Source organism: Amborella trichopoda, chromosome 1 (assembly GCF_054954075.1).
Source record: "Amborella trichopoda isolate Santa Cruz 75 chromosome 1, AtrichopodaSantaCruz75HAP2 v2.0, whole genome shotgun sequence".
In the NCBI taxonomy this organism is placed as follows: domain Eukaryota; kingdom Viridiplantae; phylum Streptophyta; class Magnoliopsida; order Amborellales; family Amborellaceae; genus Amborella; species Amborella trichopoda.
In genome coordinates this window covers 38,527,715-38,551,084 of record NC_142336.1, presented here as the reverse complement: position 1 = coordinate 38,551,084, position 23,370 = coordinate 38,527,715, and the positions used below count along the sequence as shown (strand labels likewise).

The 23,370-nt window shown below is 37.5% G+C and overlaps 1 protein-coding gene across 14 annotated transcripts in view; it reads right to left on the bottom strand.

Annotated features, from left to right (window-relative positions):
- ABCA1 (ATP-binding cassette A1) overlaps nt 1-23,370 on the bottom strand; it is a 169,728-nt gene that overhangs the window by 55,162 nt on the left and 91,196 nt on the right. For 9 of the 14 annotated variants that reach the window (XR_016053861.1, XR_016053870.1, XR_016053869.1 and 6 more), the window contains 6 exons: nt 18,856-18,954; nt 18,592-18,776; nt 6,273-6,327; nt 6,048-6,119; nt 4,168-4,878; nt 3,764-3,942 (listed from right to left, as the gene is read on the bottom strand). Coding sequence is in view for 11 of the 14 variants with exons in the window: in XM_020671012.2 (XP_020526671.2) it covers nt 3,764-3,942; nt 4,168-4,878; nt 6,048-6,119; nt 6,273-6,327; nt 18,592-18,776; nt 18,856-18,954 (1,301 nt within the window). In the remaining 3 variants the exon portion in view is untranslated. Of the gene's footprint in view, nt 1-3,763; nt 3,943-4,167; nt 4,879-6,047; nt 6,120-6,272; nt 6,328-18,591; nt 18,777-18,855; nt 19,013-23,370 lie in introns of all 14 variants that reach the window. The other 5 variants (XM_088864481.1, XM_088864488.1, XM_020671013.2 and 2 more) reach the window with 3 other exon arrangements.

Genomic DNA, 23,370 nt, shown 5'->3' with positions numbered 1-23,370 from the left:
CCCAAGGTGACCCCAATGATGCAGAGTCCAAATTTGGACATGTGTTCATGCTCGAGGTGGTGTTGTTTCTTAGAAATAAAAAAAATTGGATGTTGTAGCATTATCCACCATAGAATCAAAATATGTGGCATGTTGTCTGACAGCCAAGGAGGTTGTATGGATTAAGAAGTTTTTCAATTAACTACAGTTTGAACCTATACGATGTGCATGTGTGAGAATCTTTTGTGACAACCAAGCCACAATATGTGTGGCTAAAGAGCCACGATTTCACAAAAGATCCAAGCACATAAAGCCCTGCTATTATCACCTTCGAAATGAGGTATAGAATGGAGAGATCGAGATCACATACATTCCCACATAGGTAATGGTAGCAGACCTCCTTACAAAGGGGTTCGTTCGAAATGTTTTTGAAACATGTACATGGTGGGGCTGAGGGAGAGTGAGGAAGAGAGACTGTAAGGCCATCAAAGGCCAAGTGAAAGATGTTGGGTTTTTGTAGCCATGTAAAGGCCTTATGAAAGCATGTAACTAATTTTACTATAGTGGAACAATGAACTCCAGTGGGAGTATGGTCCAGAGGGGCCGAAGTTGGCAATATTGATGCCGAGACTCAAACTAGGCTTGATGAGCTAGGCTAATTGAGAACTAAAACCCTAAGATACCTGGGCATAGAGCACAACCAAGACGAGTTATCAGGGTTACCCTTTGATGAGGTTAGAGATGTCTAGGGTAGTTTACCAAGGGACTATGTGACCCGTGATTGGTAGACCTGTAGGGGCAATGACCAAGTCCTCATCATAGACCATCACAGGACATGTACACATGATAGCCGTACCGGGAAGCAAAAGACCATTGAGGGTGTTGCGTGTACATGTACGAGAGATACCCCGATGCACCAATTGCGATGTGTCTGCATAGGTCTGTATGACCTAAGCTTGTCCCTAAGGGGAACCTGTAGTCCATACACTAGGTTATATTCTCATCACCTATTGGCTAACTTTGGTAGCCCAATCATGAACCCCTGTGATGGACTGTGGTCATGGGAACCACTGGGTCGGTTTGACAACGTGAGAGTGGTCATGGTCTCTAGTAGAAGATGGAGTGCCTAAGTATTTTCGTATTTTCCTTAACATAGTTGGATCTGAATCCCACCAAATTAATTTAGAAATAATTAATTTGATTATATAGATTTTTAGATTAATAAAATAACTATTTAAAAGTCTGAATATTTTATTTTCTCAAAACATATTTATGATCAAGTTTAAACTGAATTTTCAGATATTAAATTATTTAGAGAGAAAATAAAATATTAAATGCTTTATAAAATTCATATTATCAATTTTAAAATTACACACATGGGGGCCCATTATTCTCTATCGCCCCACCAATTTAGAACATGTGGGGAAGTGCATGGGGCCCATTAGAGGTCCCATGAGTGGCACGCCCCCACATTGAGCACTCAAATAGGAAAGAGAGAAACAAGGAGGTGGCGCACCAACCTGTGGGAGGCCATGTGAGCCCCATGCCCCACTAATTGGTGGGCCCAATAAATCACAATGGCCCCCCAATACATTAAATATATTTTACATATATTAAAATAAATTTTATGATGTCATCAAATATTTTATTTTCTCTTCTGATTAAAATAAAACCAGAAAATTGACCTTGCCTTATTTAAAAATCATTTTTCAATAAAATAAAATACCTAGAGAGGTCTAAAAAATCATTTTAATTATCTGAAAAATAATTAAAATATATTTAAACATATCTAAGAAGATTTGATGAAAATTGGATCCATAGAGTTAGGATTACAACAAATATACTACAAACTTCATCTTTTTTAGAGACTGCATCTCACTGCACCTTCTTAAACTGGCCTGATAGTTCCCATGACCCACAGCCCTTCGCAGGGGTTCTTGATTGGGCTATCAAAGTCCACCAATAAATGAAGGAAACACGATCCTAGTCCATAGATTACAGTTTCCTCCCTGAGGACAAGCCCAAGACCCATTCCAACACTATGCTTCATGGGTCCTTCCAACACAGTCCAGTCATCTCTTTCGCACATGTACACATCATACACCTTTATCCAAAGGGCTGCTTCCCGAACGGCTATCTAGCGTACATGCCATGTGCTAGTAATGATGAGGATTTAGGCCGTTGTCCTCTCCGGCCAACTATCGCACACAAGATTCACATCTAGTCCCCTGGCGTATCTGTCTTGGGCACAACTCTGACTTTATCAAGGGATAATCCTACATCGAAACCCTTATTGGTTGTGCTCACACAATGCTCAGGACTACGGATTTTAGACATCACTTTGAGTCATAGCCAGTCAAAACTCAGGTGAATCTCGACATTAGCAATGCCTCATAGTTTAAAATGGACCTCACTCCCATTGGAGCCAATATTTTATTATATAATTTTAATACATGCTCTCATAAGGCCTTTAAATGGCCACATAACCCCAACATAATATTGTTTACTTGATGGACATGTTCAAAGAAAATCTAAGGAATTTGATTGAGGATCTCGCCTTGATTAAGAGGGCTTTGGCCAGTGCCCCAAACAACATCGAACCAGCTAGGGTTCGAGTGCTTGAGCCCAAGCATTATGGTGGAGCCCGTTGCGCCACGGAGTTTGAAAACTTTCACTCAAACATGAAGCACTATTTCCAAGGTGCTCATGCTCGAGAGGAAGACTCAGTCAATGGATTGAGGCCTCTGATAACCAGTTGGAAGGACCTTGAAACGGAGTTGAAGGAACAATTCCTATTATTTTATGGCTTCTAGCGGCTCCTTTTTTATGAGTTCCTAGCTTAGAGGCCCTACATAGGTAGCTTTAGAGGTCTTGTAGCTCATTTATAAAGGTACCTATGTCCCTGAGCCATGAGTGAGGCATCCGAACTAACCTTTCCTCTTATGTAGCTGCAACCTAGGTCTTCCATTGTGGCCATGTATTCCCCTGGGAATGCCGCTTGGACAGTGCCTGAGGCATTGAGAAAACCCAAATACATTGTGACTATGCAAGAGTATGTGAATCAATTCTCAAGCCCCCTGCTCAACATTAAGAATATGTCGTAGGAGGACAAGCTTTTTAACTTTATGGATGGTTGGCAGCCATGGGCTCAGGCCGAGCTAAGGCAGCAAGGAGTGAAAGATCTCTCTGCAATAGTGGCCATGGCGGAGAGCCAAATTGATTACAAGCTGAATGCCTCGTCAGAGGGTGCATGATTTGGCAAGAACATGGGGGAAGGCTGGTGAAGACCCCAAACAATAGCCATGTGGGTGGCCCATGTCAGAGTCTTCTGGGAAAACGATGACCAAGGACTTCTTCGGCTTCTTCATCTGCAAGGGGCCCCAAGAAGCCAAATATTGTCTATAGAGACAGCCCCCAAATGAGGTTCAGCCAGTTGCTGAGGAGGTAGAGGTCACAAGGGCCAATCCCCTCCAGCTGCATGTTATGCATAAGGTGCAAAGGGAGTTGCCAATAGAGGTCGCCTAATGTACACAAGGGTCATCTTGAATGGGCAGGAGGCCCGAGCTATGGTGAACAATGGTGCCACCCACAACTTCGTGTCCGATCAAAAGAACAAAAGAAATACACTACCACGTGAATGGAAACTTCAACAAATTTATGGGCAAATTAGGATAGTAGCTTTCTCAAGAGAACATGCAAAATAGGAAGACAAAAAACACCAACGGATTGGGAAACGGAATCGTATAAGATACAATTGGAGTTGTTGAGTTTAATATTAACATACCTTGACTGGTACGATTCATTTAAGCTAGTAATCAGAAACTCGCTCATAGACAAAAGGGCTGGGCCCAGAACAGGTCCTGCTGCTTCAACAGCATCATGGAGTGCCTTTTCTGGATTTGGGAATTTGTATGATCTTGGTTTCAGTCTTTGAATCCACCCCCCTTTCATATAAGCAGCCACCTAAAGAGACAAAAGATTGTTAGGCAATGAAACGAAGATAAGGATCTCTATTACAGTTCTAGAAACAAAAATATGAATAACAATAATAATAATAATAATAAGAAGAAGAAGAAGAAGAAAGAAAAAAAAAAGAAAAAAAAAAAGAACAAAAAAAAAGGCTGACCGCGGACATTAGTGGAAAAGAAACCATATATAGTGAAAACAACAGTTATGACAGAAAAGAACCTTCCTTGAGATTGCATGAGTTAGATTAAATGGAATGGGCCCACCCCCACCACCACCAGTCAGCAGAGGATTGAAATATGAAGTTGTAAGAGTAACAGACTGCTGATCTGGATGAGGTTTAAGCTTCAGGAAGAGTAAACCAAAGAACAAGAACAATGCAGGGATAAGAAGCTGAAAACAAACAGTTTTTTTATCTCTTCGAGCACAGATTGACCGTTTTACAAGGAGAGCTTTAAAATGCTCCTTGAAAATAGGGTTTATCACACTCCAAGAGCAGCAACAATGATGTTTCAAAAGCAACAATACACTGATAAATGTTGACAATATCAGGCCACAGGCTCTATTGATTGAAAAGCATGTCTTCAAGTGATCATTTCCACAGGTACCAATGCAATCCTCAGAGTTCGGACCTTCTGACATAGTTGACCAAGGAATGCCTTCCGTTGCAACTATATTTTCCCCATACTGATTTGGATTTGGTTCAACAAGTCCAAATCCATCAAAGTCACATCCAGTTACTCTTAAAAAGACCTCCTCCAATGTAGTAACAGAGATGCCGAAACTCTCAATACCAACACTATGTTCACCCTCACTCGTGTTTCTTCTTGGAATAATTTCTGGTTTTGTTATGCACCTTTCTAATTCCAAAAACATGGTCTCAAAAGATGATGAGGATGTCAGGGGAAGCCGAAAGGATATCTCTGTGCCAACCTGAAAATCATGCAAGAAAAATATCAAGTACATTTTATATGAAAATCATATCCTAGGAAGAGAAACTCAACCAAAAAAGTCCAACTTCAAATTAAACCAACGATATAAAAAGTAAAGGTGAAATTAAATTATGCATGAGCTTAAAATGAGGTTCCAAAAAGGACCTTTTGTAGCAACTGGTGAATAAATCATAGTTACCAGGATCTTCCAACCATAGGGTTGATTCTGCCAGGGAAACTTACTCCTACGCTTCACCAAGGAAGAGACTCTCACTACGCATTTTTAAAACATTGGAGTTTCAATCCTTCTTATTAGGGATCAAGATCCAGATTCCCTAGCATTGTAATATAGTGAAGAGACTCTAACTCCGCACTTTTAAAACATTGGAGTTTCAATCCTTCTTATTAGGGATCAAGATCCAGATTCCCTAGCATTGTAATATGGTATTGCAGTATATTTAGTACCTAGCATTGTAATATGGTATTGCGGTTTATTTAGTACAGTAGTGTGTTATTGCACACTAGCATAGCATGGAAATATAGTATAGTCTAGCAGTGGCATAACATAATATTATATAATCCATTACAATATATTATATAGTTGCAGACAGTAATTTCTAATTACAGTAGCATATAGTATAGCATAGTAGAATATAATATATAGCATGGAATTCTATTATAGTATAGCAACGTATTATTGTATAACAATGTGGTACAATATACTAGTATATGATATACTACTGTACTAGCTAAGTACTCCCTGGGGCCTTGTTTTTAATCAGAGGGAGCTTGGTCATGTATAATTTAGCATTCAATCCCAATTAAGTATTGAGCTCCTCCACATGTTGGGATCCAGATCTCTATATTTTAGGGTGTACAGACTGTGATCCCTACCATAGGGAAGCTCCTGATTGTCTATCTAATATAACATGAGATACAATCATTACCCTGAGAAAAAAAAAGTATCATAATGATATAGCAAGATATACTCGAATGCATCCATCAGATAAAAAGAAGCACCAAAACCAACAAAAAATTCGAACATCTTCCTTTGCAAAGCTACATGGTATAATACCTACAAATCACTGCATAATGTAACAATGTTAATACATTACAGAATGGCAAATGCCCTTAAAAAAGATATAAGCGAGGGAGAAGAAAGATGATTACATCACTCAAATATGTTGCAGAAGGAACATGACGAAGAACAATGTCAGCAGCTGCAGAGGGACCTGGCGTACTCTGAGTTAATAAACATGGAAGTGATCACATTTCAGAGTAAAAAACTGAACCTATCACGTCCATGCTAAAGAAGGAAGTATGGATAACCTAATGGTAGCGTTTATAAAGAAAATGCTATGTAAAGACAAAAAGAAAAACAACATAAAAGCAAACCTTCACCAATGTCAGGGTGTAGCCAACACCATAATGATGCTTCAAGAACAATGAACTGCAAAAGTATTTTATAATAAAGATCAGAAACAAGTTAACAAAATATAAGTCCAAAAGAGAAAAAGAACAAGAAGAAATTAAGAAACACAATCTAGAATACAAAAGAATCACAGAGACTAGCAAAAGAATATTTACTTTACACCAAAAGCAAAAAAGAGGTGAAAAAAAAAGAGTTTTCAATTTTAAGCACTACAATGATCATGAATATGTAAAGAATAAATAATATCTGGAAATTGGCTGTCAAATTTTCATAGTCTATGTTTTCTAATTGCAATTTCAGGAAGTGCCAATAGTTGTGGTGGCCTTTGATTGGTCTGTCCAAACGAAAATCGGACAATGTCCGATGGTCTGTTTAATTATCCTTTTTCAGAATACGTCAATCATGCATAATCATCACCATATACAAAAAATTCCTCAAGTAATGCATTATATACCATGAAGTTGCCATGTATTATTAACACTTAAAAATAGCTTAATAAATTTATCTACATATTTTCAGATTATTAAACCAGCTAACTAGGTTCCCTGAGTATCTGGATACCAAATTAAAAATAAATAAATTATTTACGAGGTTCAGATTATAAAACCAGGTAAATAGTATTGGAAAGGCAAGAAAACTACTAAGACAGAGACCCCAAAAATCAAAATATATAAGAAACTCATCAATGAAAAAATTCAGAAAAGAATCCAAAATGCTTCGATCCTCTTAGGTCACTAGAACAATCTGAAACCCAATTGACATGGAAATCCCTAAAAAGCTGCCCCAAAATCTTTGAATACATTTATTGAGACCGGCAGTAGCTTTACTATCCGTACTCTTGCATAAACTCAGAAGAAATCCCCGAATTCTACAAGGAAACCATTTCTACCAAATTCTCGCACAAAGGCCCATAACAAAATGATCCCACAATGGGGAGCTATGTGGAACTCAATGTACTAAATTCAAATATTTTCTTTTACTTATATTCCGAATACCTGAATTCTACTTACATAGGTCACAATATATTGCTGGAATATTAAAGTAATGCCCTAGATACAACCTAGGATTTTTACTTTCACTGCCAAGGGAAATAGAAATTATCTAAGAACTTTAAACTAACTTCCACTATAATTTTTAACGCAAAATAAGTTCTTAGAAATTTACAGAAAAATAGAAAATAATACTGAAAATTAATTAAAACTATTGGGAAGACTTACTAGAAGACGTTCGAGTTACCTTACCAGGACTCGATATACCCGACACTTGATTCCCTGACTAATGACGCATTTTTACCTCTTAAGGTGTTGCTGGAAATTCTGAGATAGGGAAGCTTTGTAAGCAATACTTCCTGTTTTAGGGTTTAAAGCGCTCCAAAACTATGGTTTATAGAAACCCTATGGGAACAAAATTAGGGCTGAATCCATGAGTTGATATCTCACTAGGTTGGGCTTCTCCCTCATTTTTTAAAAATTCAGCAAACCCTTGCCATTGGGTTTCACTATAGCCCCATCTATATTTTTCTTTAAGAAAAATATAAAGGAGAAAGAAGGTGACGTGCCTCCCTATGGGTAAAGAGAAAGGGGCACGTGAGAGAGAGATCTCCCCTTTTGTGCGTGAAGGAAAGAGGAGAGAGAGACTTGGGGCGTGAGAGAGAGAGAGAAAGAGAGAGAGAGAGAGAGAGATCTTGTAATGAGAGACTGGGTTCAAATTACTAAATTACATCTTATATAGAAAGAAATCTATCTCCCAATTTGCATAGCATTCCTTCTAAGTATTGCCATATCCAATTTCCAGCTAGACCTTTAGGATAAATAGGAAATCTATGGGATGACAGAGATTTAAACAGAGCCATCCATAACAAAAACCAGCCATCATGATTTTAAGAAGAAAGATAGGAACCTTATCCCCTTAGACTTTGTACCAATTCCAAATCCAATTTTAAATTGAAATATGATCAAATTTAAAGACTAGAATAGGAAACCAAATCTTATTTAAAAATAAGAGATTTCTATCTAGTCTATAACTAGTTTAAAGTTCAAACAAAATCAAGTAGGTGGGACACGCCCCCCGCTCCCCCACCCAACACTTCCCAAAAATAGGGAGTGGCCCTTAATCACCACAAAAAGTGGCGTGGGAAAATTTGATTTTAAAAAGGATTTTATTTTAAAATAGTGTGCCACCTTTTTAGCTAAAAAGGTGGCATGCTCCCCTTTTACCTATAAAGGTAGCATGGCCCCCTAGGTGCTAAGAAAAGTGGCGTGCCAAATTTCTTGCAGTTATAGCACTGGGTGTTCTTAAAATCCTTCTTTTTCTTAGGCTCATTATTGCCCTTTTGATTCTCATTGGTTTTATTCTTATTCTTGAATGAACTGGATTTATAGAGTCATTCAAAGTTGAAGTATCGCGATACAATCTCCTTTCTTCTTCAGCTTTAAGTGTATGGTGATGATCTTGTCAAACTTTGGCATGCTCTCCCTTGCAGTAAGGCCTAAAATGAAGTTTTCCCATGATCTTGGCATTGTGCACCCTCGAGTTCACGAACTAAAGCTCTGAACTGCTGTTTATGCTCCTTTAACTTGCCTCCTTTCATCTTCAAATCTGAATCTTGCTTTATAGCTATTTCCTAGTGAGAGAAGGTGAAGCATAATCGGTCTTAAGTCATTCATGAATCTCCTTTGCAGTCTTCAGGTGCTCATACTCAAGAGCATGGGTGTCATCCATAGCCATAAGTAGCACATGCTGTGCTAGAGTGTTTTTGCTCTCCCATTGGGCATGTGCTTCCCTTACGGCCTGCCTGTCATAAGCATTTCCCCATGGGACCGGTGGGGGGTCATCAATAAGCATTTGGCTAAGTCCTTCTTTAAAGAGGACATAGCCTATTTTTCTCTTCCAACTAGCATAGTTTTTTTATCAAATGTTTTAGTCTTAATGAGTTCAGTCAAGAAAGCTTTTGAAGCCATGTTTCTTAGACCCCAAAAAAATAAACTACGACAGTAAAAAATAGTGGCTCTAATACCAATGTGTTAAAATAAGCGACAATAAGGGCACCCCACATACCCCAGAAACCATGCATGATCCAATACTGTTTTCTTATCCAACCCAATAAAGATCCTAACCCATAGTCTCAAAACAGAGGCTCATGATTGACTAGCTAAAGTTGAACAACAAACAGTGGGATCATGATCCTGGAATTTAGATTTTAGTTCCCCCTTTAAGAGCAAGTTTAGCACTTGTCACCACAGTGCAAAAGGGGCTCTCTATGCACATGTACAAGTCCCTCGATAAGGTTGCTTCCCAGTAATGCGGCTGTCATGTTTACATGCTGTGCAGGGTTTGTTGAGGCTTTGATCCTTGCTCTCACAGGCCTACAACCTCACACATGAGACTACACAATTCTCCTGGCCGACAAACATGGTCCCTGGCCATCTTTTTGACCGCAACAAGGGATAACCCACTGCAAACCCTTCTTGGTAGTGCCACATGCTCAAGGCCAAGGGTTTTGGACATGACCAGGGGCCTTAGTCAGTCAATACACACACTCCTACTGAAGTATATATTCTTTTATAAATATCATTTTTACAAGATCTCTAGGACTTTAAAGACAAAACCCAACAGGAAACTCAACTTCCTCATTTATTATAAGGAACCCATTAGATTAGAGAGAGCCATGAGGTTTCATGGCTAGCAAGCCTCTTTGTTTAAGCTTCCAATGCAGAAGCTCTCGTCTCTAGATGATCATTAGTTGTATTGATAAGGCCTACCCGATTTTGTTTGCCTTCCTTATCTTCTTTTTCTTCTCATTCTAGTTGGAAATGAATGAATTTCTAGGCAATCGCATAGGACAATAAGGGATCCATTTTTCTCCACAAATTATTTTATAATTATCAAGCCCCAACTTTTTCAATCACTAAAGCATCAAATTCAAATCTCCTTGGTATTTGCTCATATTTTAGTTCACCTGCCATAAATTTACAGGGGGGTTATCAATCTGCTTTGCCTGAGACTGAACCATTGTGGGTTTCCTGATTTGGATTTTGTGCATTTTCCTGATTAAAGCAGCAAATACTGGCAAACTTGCCGCTCATAAATCAGCAATGCGACATTAATATGATACATCATTACCCCCTAGCTTCTGGCACATCATCAACTGCTTTCTCAAAACCTCAATTTTTAAGTTCAATTTCTAGTCTTCTTTCAATCTTTTTCCCACATTTCTAGCAACCCTCAGGCCCTTGTTTGTGGGAGAGATTTCGCAGGGGCAGAGATTTTGTAGCAAGTAAGCTCGGGACCTTGTTTGTAGAGAGAGAGAGAGAGAGAGAGAGAGAGAGAGAGAGAGATTTTGGTTGAGGGAGAGATTTCATAGAGAGAAAGGGATATTAGATTTAGGTGAAATTTTGTAAAGAGAGAGAGAGATTTTGGTTGAGGGAGAGATTTGATAAAGAGAGAAAGGGATATTAGATTTAGGTGAAATTTTGTAAAGCGAGAGAGTTGTAGTAGGAGTTTCGCACATTTCCCCGACTTGATTTGCAGAAGATCGTAGTTTAGAGCTTATTTGGCGGTGAGAGGGATACAAATCAGGGTAATCAAATAGATGATGGACATACTGAGAATGGGAATTTTTCAAATCGGTCGAAACAGTAATTGGGACAGGATATCAAACGGACACTAAATCTCTGATGTAGATGAATCTAACTTTTTTCTCAAATCAGTTTTGAATCATCATTTAAGTTCTATGATAATCTTTTTTTAGGTTTTAAATTCCACTTTTTCATACATGCATATACATAAGGTTAACACCCCATGAAATCTTGTAGGCTAAATTTAGAAAGAGGTTTGAACCGTCAAAAATACCTTAGTTGCCCCTTTCTTTATTCCAACTATAAAGTAAGACATTTTTTTCCATTTTGAAAAGGTGTTGTTGATATTTCCATTAAACGACAAGGGTAACAATGTAGTGGAATCCTTGACACTTTATTAATATAAATGTCATTGTTTTTTAACGAATATTTAAAACATGTTCTCAATATGACAAACATAACATTTGTCTTTTAGTGAAAAATCAACAATATCCTTTCCAATAACATAAGCCCTTACACATTTTAAAGCTATGGAATGAAGACAAGGGCAACAAAAGTAATTTTGATGGTTCACACCCCTTTCTTAATGTAACCTATAGGAATTTATGGGGCGCAATATATACATGCATTAAGAAAGTGGCTAAAGAAGTTTTAAGATAAATTATAGGGAAAAGAAATTTCGACAAGGAAACTTGGTTGTGGAGTGAGGAGGTTCAAAAGGCTATTAGAGAAAAAACGATCATGTTACAAAGGGGCAATGTAATATAGATGATCAAAATTTAGAAGAATGTAAAAATGCTAAGAAAAATGCTAATAAAATAGTCAGTAGCCTAAAATTAACACATATGATAATGTATACAATAAATTGGGGATAAGAGAAGGTGAAAATGATATCTTCAAACTAAAAAAATGAGAGAGAGGAAGTGTCGGGATCTAGATTACATTAGATGCATTACGAGAAAGGATCAAAAGATCCTGGTGAAGGACGACAAGGTCAACGAAAGATTGAGAATTTATTTTCAGAAATTGTTAAATGACGAACACTACAGGAACAAAATGTTAGGGGAACCTTTGACATAAAATGAGGGCACAAGTCGTAGTTACATTCATAGAATTAGGATATTTAAAGTGAAAGAAGGTTTGAGAAAGATGAAAACATGAAGGCCTTTAGGACCAGATGGTATCCCGATAGAGGTTTGAAAGTGCATGGGAGAGATTGACATATGTTGGCTTACCAAGCTGTTCAACAAGGTGTTGAGAACAAAGAAAATACCTGACAAATGGAGAAAAAGTAATGTGGTCTCTATTTAAAAAACAAAACAAACATACAGAATTGGACAAACTATCGAGGGATTAAACTTATGAGCCACACTATGCAGCGGCGAGAGAGAGTGGTTGAGCAATTAAGGCATCAAATGAGTGTATCGAAAAATCAATTCGGTTTTATGCTAGGGAAGTTCCTTATCGAGGCTATTTTCCTACTTAAGAACTTGATTGAGAAGTTTTGAGAAAGGAAAAAGACCTCCAAATGGTCCTTATTGATTTAGAATAAGCATATGATAGGGTACCTAGAGATTTCATTTGGTAGGTGCTGAAAAGGAAAGGAGTCACTTAAAGGCTATATTGACATAGAGAGATATGCATAAGGGAGCGCTAATTAGTGAGTGGACAACTAGTGGAGAGACAAGTGAGTTCTCAATGAATATGGGCCTACACCAGGAGTCAGCGCTAAGCCTATATCTCTTTGTTTTGGTTATGGATGAGTTAACCAAGCACCAACTGGATGAGGTACTGTGGTGTGTGCCGTTCGCAGATGACATAATTTTGATCGATGAGACTAGAGGCGACGTCAACACAAAGTTAGAACATTGGAGGGATGCTCTAGAATCTTAAGGCTTTAAAATCAGCCAACTAAGATAAAATATATGAAATGTAAGTTACTAATGATAAGAATAGAAATGCAAAAATAGTGGAGATTGATGTTCAAGAAATACATAAAAAGAGATTGCTTCCAATATCTAGGGTTGATAATATAGGAGAATGAAGAGATTAAGGAAGATGTCGTACATAGGATTAGAGTTGGGTGGGCGAAATGGAGATGTGCATCCAGAGTTTTATGTTGGACGGTCAACAAACAATATATCCATAGGATGAGTGTAGCTGAGATAAGGATATTGAGATGCATGAGTGGCAAGACAAGAAAGGATAGAATTCGGAATGTATACATACAAGGGAACTTAGGTGTAGCTTCAATAGGCTATAAGAAGAGGAAACGTAGGCTTAGGAGGGCTGGCTATGTGCCGCGTAGAACTAATAGAACAACAGTTAGGAGATGCAATTCAGTTCAAGTGGAATGCTCCAAAAGGACAAGGGCCCAAAAGGACATGGATAGAAGTGTTGAGAAAAAATATGGCGACTTTTGGTCTTACTGAGGGTATTGTTGGGGCTATGTGGCCATTTAAAGGCCTTATGGGAGCATGTAAAACTATGACTATAGTGATGTGATAGCTCTACTGGGAGTGTGGTCCGGATGGACTGTGTGGCACGATCCAACGTGGACTGTGAGACATCATTGATGCCGTGACTCACTTGAGTTTTGACAGGTTATGGCTCAGGTTGATGTCTAAAAACCCGTACCCTTGTGCATTTGTGCACAACCGATAAGGGTTTTGATGTGGGGTCATCCCATGATGAGGTTGGAGTTGTACCCAAGGTGGTTGGCCAAGGGACTGGGTGTAACCCCTATGTCCGATAGTTGGGCAGAGAGGACAAGAAATCCTCATCAATACCATTGCATGGCATGTATACTAGATAGTCGTCGGGGAAGGTCAGGGTGTGTCGTGTAGATATAACTCCCAGCAACACTGGATTGTGTTGGAAGGACCTAGGAGGTATTGTGTAAGAATGGGGCTGGGACTTGTCCTCAGGGAGGAACTTGTAATCCATGGGCTAGGATCATGTCTACTTTATTTATTGGCTGACTTTAATAGTCCAAGCATGAACCCCTGCAAAGGGTTGCGGGTAATGGAAACTATTGGGTTAGTTTGAGAAGATGATAGAGATGCGGTTTCTAGAAGGGATAGAGCCCTCAGTATATTTGTGATATTCCTGACACTTTGGATCCAATTCCCATCAAATCTTCTTAAATAAGTTTAACTATGTTTTAGTTTTTGAGAAATAGTTTAGCTATGTTTTAATTATATTTTAGTCTTTAAGAAATAGTTTAACCATGTTTTAATTATATTTTAAATAATTAAAATAAATTTTTAGACCTTTCTAGATATTTTATTTTAGTGAAAAGGATTTTAAATAAGCAAAAATCAGTTAATTGAGAGAAAAAATATTTATCGATTTTCTATGATTCCTTTTATTTATCTAAAATTCACTTTGGTGTGTAGAGGCCTATTGGAGCTTTGGGCCCACCACATTTGAGCCCATAAGGTGGGGGCGTGGGCCACACATAGCCCACCGTGTGTGGGACGCCCCACATAATTCATCTTTCGTTTTGAGTGCGGCTTGTGATGGAAGCCACCTAATCGATTTGAAATAAAAGAAAGGTTTCGTGAAATTAGAATTGATTGTTTTAAAAGAGGAAGGTATAGAAGATTGATTGAAATCTAATATGTAAATACATGCTATTTTCTCTACACGGGGAAAAGAGTTATGGAAATTGAGGGATAATGAATTTAGCTAATTCCTTTAATCATAATGGCTGACCTAAGAAACGAAGGGTTAATATCTCTTCAAGCCACAGGTCTCCACGATCTATGGTCAAGATTAAGTCTCACAATGATGGCAAAATCCTAGACCTCCAAACCCTAGCCTCTCTATAAATATTCTCTATTTTGCATGTTCTCTACACACTTGGAATTGAATTGGCCTCTGTCTCTCTCATAGGCAGTTACGCCCAAGCTCTCTCTCTCTCTCTTGTTCATTTTCATAGGATTCTAATTGTTATAGTAAGGTTAGAAGCCCTAAGGGGAGGCACGCCCAAGCCACAAGGGTGGCACGCCCCACTCTATGTGTTTGACCATAGAGGTTGTGCTTTGTGCTTGAGTTGGTTCCATCCCATGTCATGCTCTTAAGGAGTTTTTCCTAGGCTTCCCGAATTATAAGACAGGGTTAGGACTGAGATTCTGTGTGCCATTGGTAGAGGTGTGAAGTGTACGAAGTCCTTGGGGGTAACCCGAAGCAAGGTATTTGGTATTCTAATTGCTCCATGTTTCTTGATTTTTCATGCATTGTATTTTTGTATAATTATATAAAAACTGTAATGGTATGCTAGAGAAGATCTTAGAATGTATTAGGGTAAATTTTATAAATAAAGTCATATTTTTTGACAAATGTAAGTGTTCTAGCCGATATGAATAAAAGAAAAAAAAAATTTAATTGTATATACTTGGCTAGATCAAATTGTCCATCTTTCAGGTATGGTCCTTGATAGACAAGAATAGAGGAATAGGATTCATGTAGCTGACCCTAATAATTGGGATAAGGCTTAGATGATATATATATATATATATATATATATATATATATATATATATATATATATATATATATATATATGAAACATAAAGTGAGTGTAGCTGAGATGGGATGTTGAGATGGATGAGTAGAAAGATAAGAAAGGATTGAATTAGAAATAAATACATTCAGGAGAATTCGGATGTAGCACCAACAGGCGCTAAAATGAGAGAAAGTAGACTGAGGTGGGTGCAAATCCAGTACAACACATGGTAGGAGGTGTGAGTTAGTTCAAGTGGAAGGCTCAAAAAGGGCAAGGGATAGGCCCTAAAGGCATGGTTGGAATTAGTGAGAAAAGTTATGGGGACTTATGGCCTCACTGAAGATATAACCCTTTGATAGAGCAGAATGGTAGACCAGGATTCATTTAGCCGACCCCAATTAGTGGGGAAAAGGCTGCGATGATGATGATGATGATATGAAGCAAGGGTTACACATGTTTTGGTTTGAGGAAATACAGGGGTTACACAAGTTAAACCCAAATTTAAGCCTCTTTTCATTTTCAAACCAAATTTTGCACTATTCTCTTTGTCTCTCTCCTCTTTTTAACAGGTACAATTTGGACAATTCCTTGATTTTTGTGTGTCATCCTTGGATAGGGGCAATGCTCATAACTATTGGATATAACATTTTCCTACTCATATTTCAAACCCAGAACTAAAACTCCTCCCACTACCTATTCCTTATATCTGCAAGTCTCTCTTATTATCTGTAACTTAATTATCTGTCTTTCTCTTACAATGAGCATTGCCCCTATCCAAGGAATTGAATCATCATGGCACTAATAGTACTGTGATGGCATTTTAGGAAATTTAACCATCATGGTCTAATAAGGGTAAGGACATTAAACTTTCCCTTTAACCTGTCCCAACTCCGGTAAAGGAGGTGAATTGCGTTAGGTAGGCAGGCAACCAGCGTAAAATTTTACGACATTTTATCATAAATCTTGAACCTGTTATAGTCATTCTTACAAAACCATGACTCAAGCTGTCCATTTATAGCCTATTAGACATATTAGACTTGGTACATAGAGCCTCATGGGGACCCTTATGATTTTTTTTTAAATACTTTAATATTTTTGTAGTGCAAAGCCTCTCCTGAGTGTTGAATTTATACGATATTTATGCGTTATATTCGCCCTTCTTCTCTCAACCACCCTCTCACAAACCAAGTAACATTGTCTAATTCCTTGCAGAGTTTTCTTGCATTATCATTCCCTGAAAATTCCTAAGAAACTGATAGTCATCCAAGAAGTTTGATTTCTTGGTTTTCTAAAAATAACGTTAGAATGGTATGCTTTGGTAGCCTATCCCAAATAGTTGGGATGAGGCTAGGGTGCAATGTGCGATGATGATTTTAATATTTTAATCCCAAATACATTTAGGACTTTTCTAACTTTTTAAACTTATGTTTTGATAAAATATTGTATGGAAGAGTCATAGCCCTACCTAGATTTAGGTTTGCCATGTATTTTTTGCCCAACACTGCAGTTTGGGTGAGTGATTGTGTCAGAAGACATGGAGGATACAGCTTCAACTTGAATTCCATAAGTTTTGTGCATGCTTGCCAACAAAAGAGATTAATACTCCAGACATGGAGAGCCCTACTTATCACGTGTGTGTGTGTGTATATATATATATATATTTTTTTTTTGCCTTTTTTTGTTGTTGTCTATAAGAACACATATAAAATTGTTTTCTAACATAAACAGGGGGCAAGTTTTTGCACCCATGGTCTTAGTTATTGTTTTTGCACACATATAAAACTGTTTTATAATATAAATTATAGACGTATCAAGTGCATCTGCCTCTTACTTAAAGCGGTGAAAGATGCATAAGTAGTTGCAGCTACTAGTAAAGGGGGTCTGAAATCTAGCTCTCTATAAATATTGTAAATAATGTAAATATTGTATGTTACAAAATAAATACAAGGGTACGGTTTAAGTGTGCCAGGGGATGCACCATTTAGAGTGAGTCCACCCTCCCAAAATCCAACGGGGAGATGGACATTGGATCCATAACTTTGAAGACCGATCATCTAGATCACCATGGTTATGAATCTGAAGGGGGACAAAAAACTGGGGGGAATTTTGAACCTTACAAATCGTCTGATTTGAACCCTTTTTGTGGACTTCGAATTTTAAATGTGCAAGATCTTCGTTTCTGCCGCACATTTTAAGCTCCAAATTCATGGGTCTGAGGAGGAAATAGATTTACAGTAATTTGGAAAGTGTTTCACATCCCGAATCCCTTGACAACCATGGCGGATGATGCATAAGTTGGCTGACTAACTAAATACTTTTCCTAAACAGTAAATCATATATACATAGAATACTTATTAAATTTTATATAGTATATTGTACATATATTGATTAAGAATTTATGACATATTACTTTGGGCATATTATAACTGACTTTGTATGATACTTCCACATACATTACATATTTATATGATACTTATACATATATTACATACTTGTCAAGTATAAAATAGGTTGTGATACAACATACATTAGCAGCATAAAGAACAAGTTACATCACACAATCACTATATATTGTACAGTCCTGAAAGGGAATGGGGGTTGGGCTTGAATTGTTAGTGATTGACATTTGCAACACTACATCCCAAGTTCGACTCCAACCGCTGAACTACCAAAGACAAAAAATATAGTAAGTGAATATACGATTAGATTCCTTGCAACAACTCTAGACTTGTCCTTCTTACTTTATACAACCAATAACAAGATTTTGTTCACTCGATATTTATTTCATAGTCAGTTCAGTTACTGTGAACTACCACAGTAATTTACAGGATCATGGAAGTAGCAGAAAAGAAAGTTTAACTTATCTCGAAGTATAGTTGAAAAGATAACTGGATGGAGCACATGCTCATACCAAACATGATAACATAAACCATTGGATACAACTACTCCCTCAAAAAACTCATCAAGCCTTCTCAATGAAGTCTTTTTCACTATCGTTTCTATCAACATAACATCACAAAAAATACATGGTTGACATGGCTGAATTTTAGCAAAGATAAAAGATGAGTTCATTAGAAAAGAGAAATTATTTCAATACCTTAAAAATGTGAACTTATATAACTGCATGATAATGAAGCATTGGACATAACTACGTATGCAATAAAATTTTAATAAATAAAATAGGAAGAAAGTGACCTTCCACAGCATTTCAAAGAACCATTTGCCATAATAGCTATGCGATCACCGAGCACATCAGCCTCATCCATTGAGTGTGTCGTTAGTAAGATTATTCTTCCCTTCTTCATCCTTTTGATTAATTGCCATGTAGAACGCATTGAGTATGGGTCCATTCCACTAGTCGGTTCGTCAAGTATAATAACCTGTTATTGAAGATATCACATACCATGCTTTTTACGAGAGAAGGATGTGTAAGCCCTATCAATAAAATCAAGTCAGTACCTTGCTGTTTCCAAGAAGTGCAAGTCCCAATGATAATTTTCGCTTCATTCCACCCGATAATGCACTCACAATGGTATGAGCCTTGTCAACCAAGCCAATCTGACTCATAGGATTAGTAGCAGCAGTTAAAAGGTGGTCTCTTGACACAAAATATGCACTGGAAAATAAAATCAGCAATTAAGAATGCAATCAATGAGCAAGAACACAAAATGTTGCCTCCAGATAATTACTACGATGTTAACATTACTAAAGAACAAACAAGATATGATTGCAATACACAAGCATGGTCAAAATGCCACATCAAGATCCTACTGTGCTATACAAAACAAACAAATTGATGGATGCGAGGTTAGTGCTTAGGAAGCAAGAAGTAAGACCAAGAAAAAAAAGATAATTCGCCAAATTTCCAAAAAAAAAAAAAAAAAATTTCCAAAACATATGAGAATTCCTTCAAAAACTGCATCTACCATACAATATGCTTAGTAATGCAGCAGATGAAGTAGAACCAAACTAAGCAGCACATGAAGTAGAACCAAATCGAGTCGATACAACAAAAATCCTGCAAGTTCAAATTATTCTCTAAAGCACATTAAGTTAGATGAGAAGGACAAAGGACATCATGGCCTCTACTCTTCCTTTAGCATATCATAGATATTACCATGTAAGCTAGAAAAAGGTGTAAGTTACAAAACGGTGTATGGAATTGAGGACTGACGGATCCTTTTCTGTTTTGAGTAATGCAAAGTCAAGAACAGAACAATTCAAAAAAAATGAAACACAATTTCCAAGGAAGCATAATGTTATAACCCCAAGATGTATATCAAATAATGAATAGAAAGCAGATTTTGACCGATGCCCTCCCTCAACAAACAGTAGATGTTCAAAGTAGATAACAGACTGCTAAACCAAGCAAATTTAATGCCCTCCCTCCCCCAACATGCTTTGCTTAGCCCCCCCCCCTCCCCCATTTTTTGGACTTTTTGTAAGCTTCAGGTAAAACTTTACTTAGGGCGGTCTTATAAGCCTTTTTGTACATGATACATTCCAGTTCACCCCCTAGGCGGTGAACTTGGCCCTCTCTCTTGTACACTCCTCTCTCAGTAATACAATGTTAACTTTCATCAAAAAAAAAACCTACTTGAGATGTACAAAGAATACAAAGAAAATCTCTCATACAGTTTTACACCTCAGTTTATATAAACAACATTCACTAGACAAAAAATTACAAATAACTGAGATGAAACTAATCCATTTGATTGTTTTGAAGTGTCATACAACTCAGCCAAGTCCACCAAGTTATTCAGCTGTAGCAAGTTTTGACGCACACATCCCCAGATAATGGAAGGTGTATAACACTCGGATGAGTACTAAGAAGAAGTGGCTATGTGAAATTCAGGGAAGTAAAAAAACATTCTCTTTTCTTTTATTAATGTATCTCAATTCCACTTACAAATGCCACATAAGAATGTTGTAAACAAGAAATAAAAACCCTAAATTCAACCTAGTGTTGGAGTACTAAGCCAAGTCCAAGTGACATTTTAAAAAAAAAATTGTCTTTGTAAAACAAGCGTTAAATACATAAATTTTTCTTACAAATTGAAAAAAGTACACGAATTCCAGCCGCCAAACCTGGGCTTTACACTCATTTGAGAGCAAATCTAATTGGTCTCTTGGTAAAGTCCAAACTTAAAATAAAACAAGGTGATTGGATAAATACAAGCCTATACTCAACTACTCAAGTACTCATGTTTACAATACTGTACAAGATACATTCTCAAATTTCTCATGACATTTGAATTACATCAAACAGTTCAAGACCAATCTCGTTCTCCATCAAAACACAAACTTACACATGCCTAATTGACTTGATCATGGTAAGCCAAAATTCGAATTCAATTTGCATGGTCTACGGCCAAGGATTTATCGTGGCATCAAGTCAGAGGCGAAATAGATATTAAGACAAACATGTTCTAAATATGATATGCTCAATTCCCCATAACACAAAACATTAATTCTAAATTACAGCAAATAAAAATGCAAGCAACCAATGGGAAGCCAATGATCGAAGCCTTTGTGCTTGGGTCACATAAGCGGACCTTTTAGAGACTTAGTTTTGTCTCATAGATAATAGCATGGATGGCTCTAATCATAAGGGCTTTCTCACTCACACAAATGGGAAGCTAATGGTCACGATCTACCACTTAATTATGATCAAAATGAGAAGGAGAGAAAGATGAACTTTTAGTTCATAAAACAGTTTGGTGAAGCTAAATGTATGTTGAACTTGCGTGGGTGTATTAGGTTGTGTTTTACGGCTAAATGTATGTTGAAGATCAGAGCAAATCAATCACTGAATAATCAATAAATTTATTCAGCCATAAAATATACATTGTAGGAACAAAAGTATTAATGTAAACTAACACGACACCTGAAGGGACCACCTCATCATATGCCCATTGGATGGATGAGAACAAAGAGATAGCAGTATGGAACAAATATATTTTTGATTCATTATCTTAATAAAGATGACATCGAATTAATGTAAAAGTGGTAGTGAAAAGTTTCACAATGTTTGTGTTGGGTTTTTGTGGCCATTTAAAGGCCTTATGAGAGCAGGTAATCATTTTCTGTTATAGTGGAAGAAAGAACTCCAGTGGAAGTATGGTCCAGAGGGATCGAGGTTGGCAATATTGTTGCTGAGACTCAAACTAGACTTCACGAGCTAGGCCAGTTGAGTACCAAAACCCAAAATACCTGGTCGTAGAGCACAACTGATAAGGGTTAGTAGGGTTACCCCTTGATGAGATTGGAGTTGCCCAGGGCAGATAGCCAAGTGACTGTGTGACGGGACAAGGACCAAAGTCTCATCTTATACCATCTCACGGCATGTACACATGACAGCCGTATCAAGAAGCAAAACACCATTGAGGGTGATGTGTGTAAACGTATGAGATATGCACCAAATGCAATATGTGTGCACAGGTCTGTGTAACCTAGAACTTCTTCCAAGGGGGAACCTGTAATACATAGACTAGGATTGTGTCCCATCAACTATTGGCTGACTTTAGTAGCCCAATCATGAACCCCTGTGACGGAGTGTGAACCATGGGACCTACTAAGTCAGCTAGAGAAAGTGAGCGTGGTTCATGGTCTCTAGTAGAAGATGGAGTGCTTCAATAATTTTACAATTTCCTTGACATAGTTCGATCCAAATCTCATCATATTAATTTGGAAATGATTAATTTGACTACAAATGACTTTTAGAATAATAAAATAAATTTTTAGAAGTCTTTGGATATTTTACTTTCATGAAACAACTTTATAATAGGCTAAAACTGAATTTTCAGTATTTAATAAATCAGAGAGAAAAATAAAAGAGCAAATATTTTCTAAAAATCATTTTCTTAATTTTATAATTGCTAATACACATGGGGGGCGGGGGGGGGGGGATTATATTCCATGGGCCCCACCAAAATATGGCATGTGGGGAGGTGCGTGGGGCCCACATAGGCCATGGGCAGCATGCCCCATTCCATGGAACTCCCTTTTAATTTTGTGTGGCATGCAAAATGCCATTCAATGAAGATGAATAAAAAGGGAAGGTTGTCATTGGAAGATATTTTGACTTTTCAAAAGTTGTGTAAGAGAACTGAGAAAATAAAATGAAAGAGAAATATGTTTTCCTTGTATTAAATATTTGATGGGATTAGGTTAAGGAAGTTGAAGGATAAGGTTCTAGCACATTCCATTAGATCATGATGGCTGATCTATGGATTGTAAGGCTATGATCTTTCGCCTCACAGGTCTCCTATGATCAATAGTCAAGATTAAATCTCCATAAGGATGACTAACCCTAGAAACCCTAGCCCTAACCTTGAGTCTATATAAGGTCTCATTGGCGTCCCATTCTCAACACACAAAAAGTTACATCTCTCTCTCTCTCTCTCTCTCTCTCTCTCCTCTCACCAAGGTGGCACGCCACTCTCTCTCTTTCTGATCTCTCTCATCTTTCTAGGTTCCCCATACTTAGAAATTTTTCTTGAGAACAAAAGAGGGGCACGCCTTAGCCTTTGTGAGCTTAGAAGGGGCACACCCCACACGCATAGCCTAAGGCCTAGATTATGTTCCACATTGCTCTTTGAAGGGTTTCTAGCCAAGGCTTCCCATAGTTGTGAGATCTCTAGAGGACCTCGATTCTGTGCATCATCGGAGGAAGAGACCCGGAGTGGGGTGTATCAAGTCCAGTTGAAGTAATTTTCTGGCACTTTATTTTTTGTTATGCAGTTTGTACTTCTTGTTCCCAAGAGAGCCTTATGTAATGTTGTTATTGAAATAAAAGAGTTGTATTAAGTGACAACAAGAAATAATTTATTTTGTAATTCATCTTTGTTTATTTTGAGCTTATTTTGTATTATTTGGACCTCTGTAAGTGCTTTAGTTGGTAGAGAAAAGAAAATTTTAAACTGCATACATTGTGCTAGTTTACCCTGTCCAACATTCAGTTTGAAAGGAAAA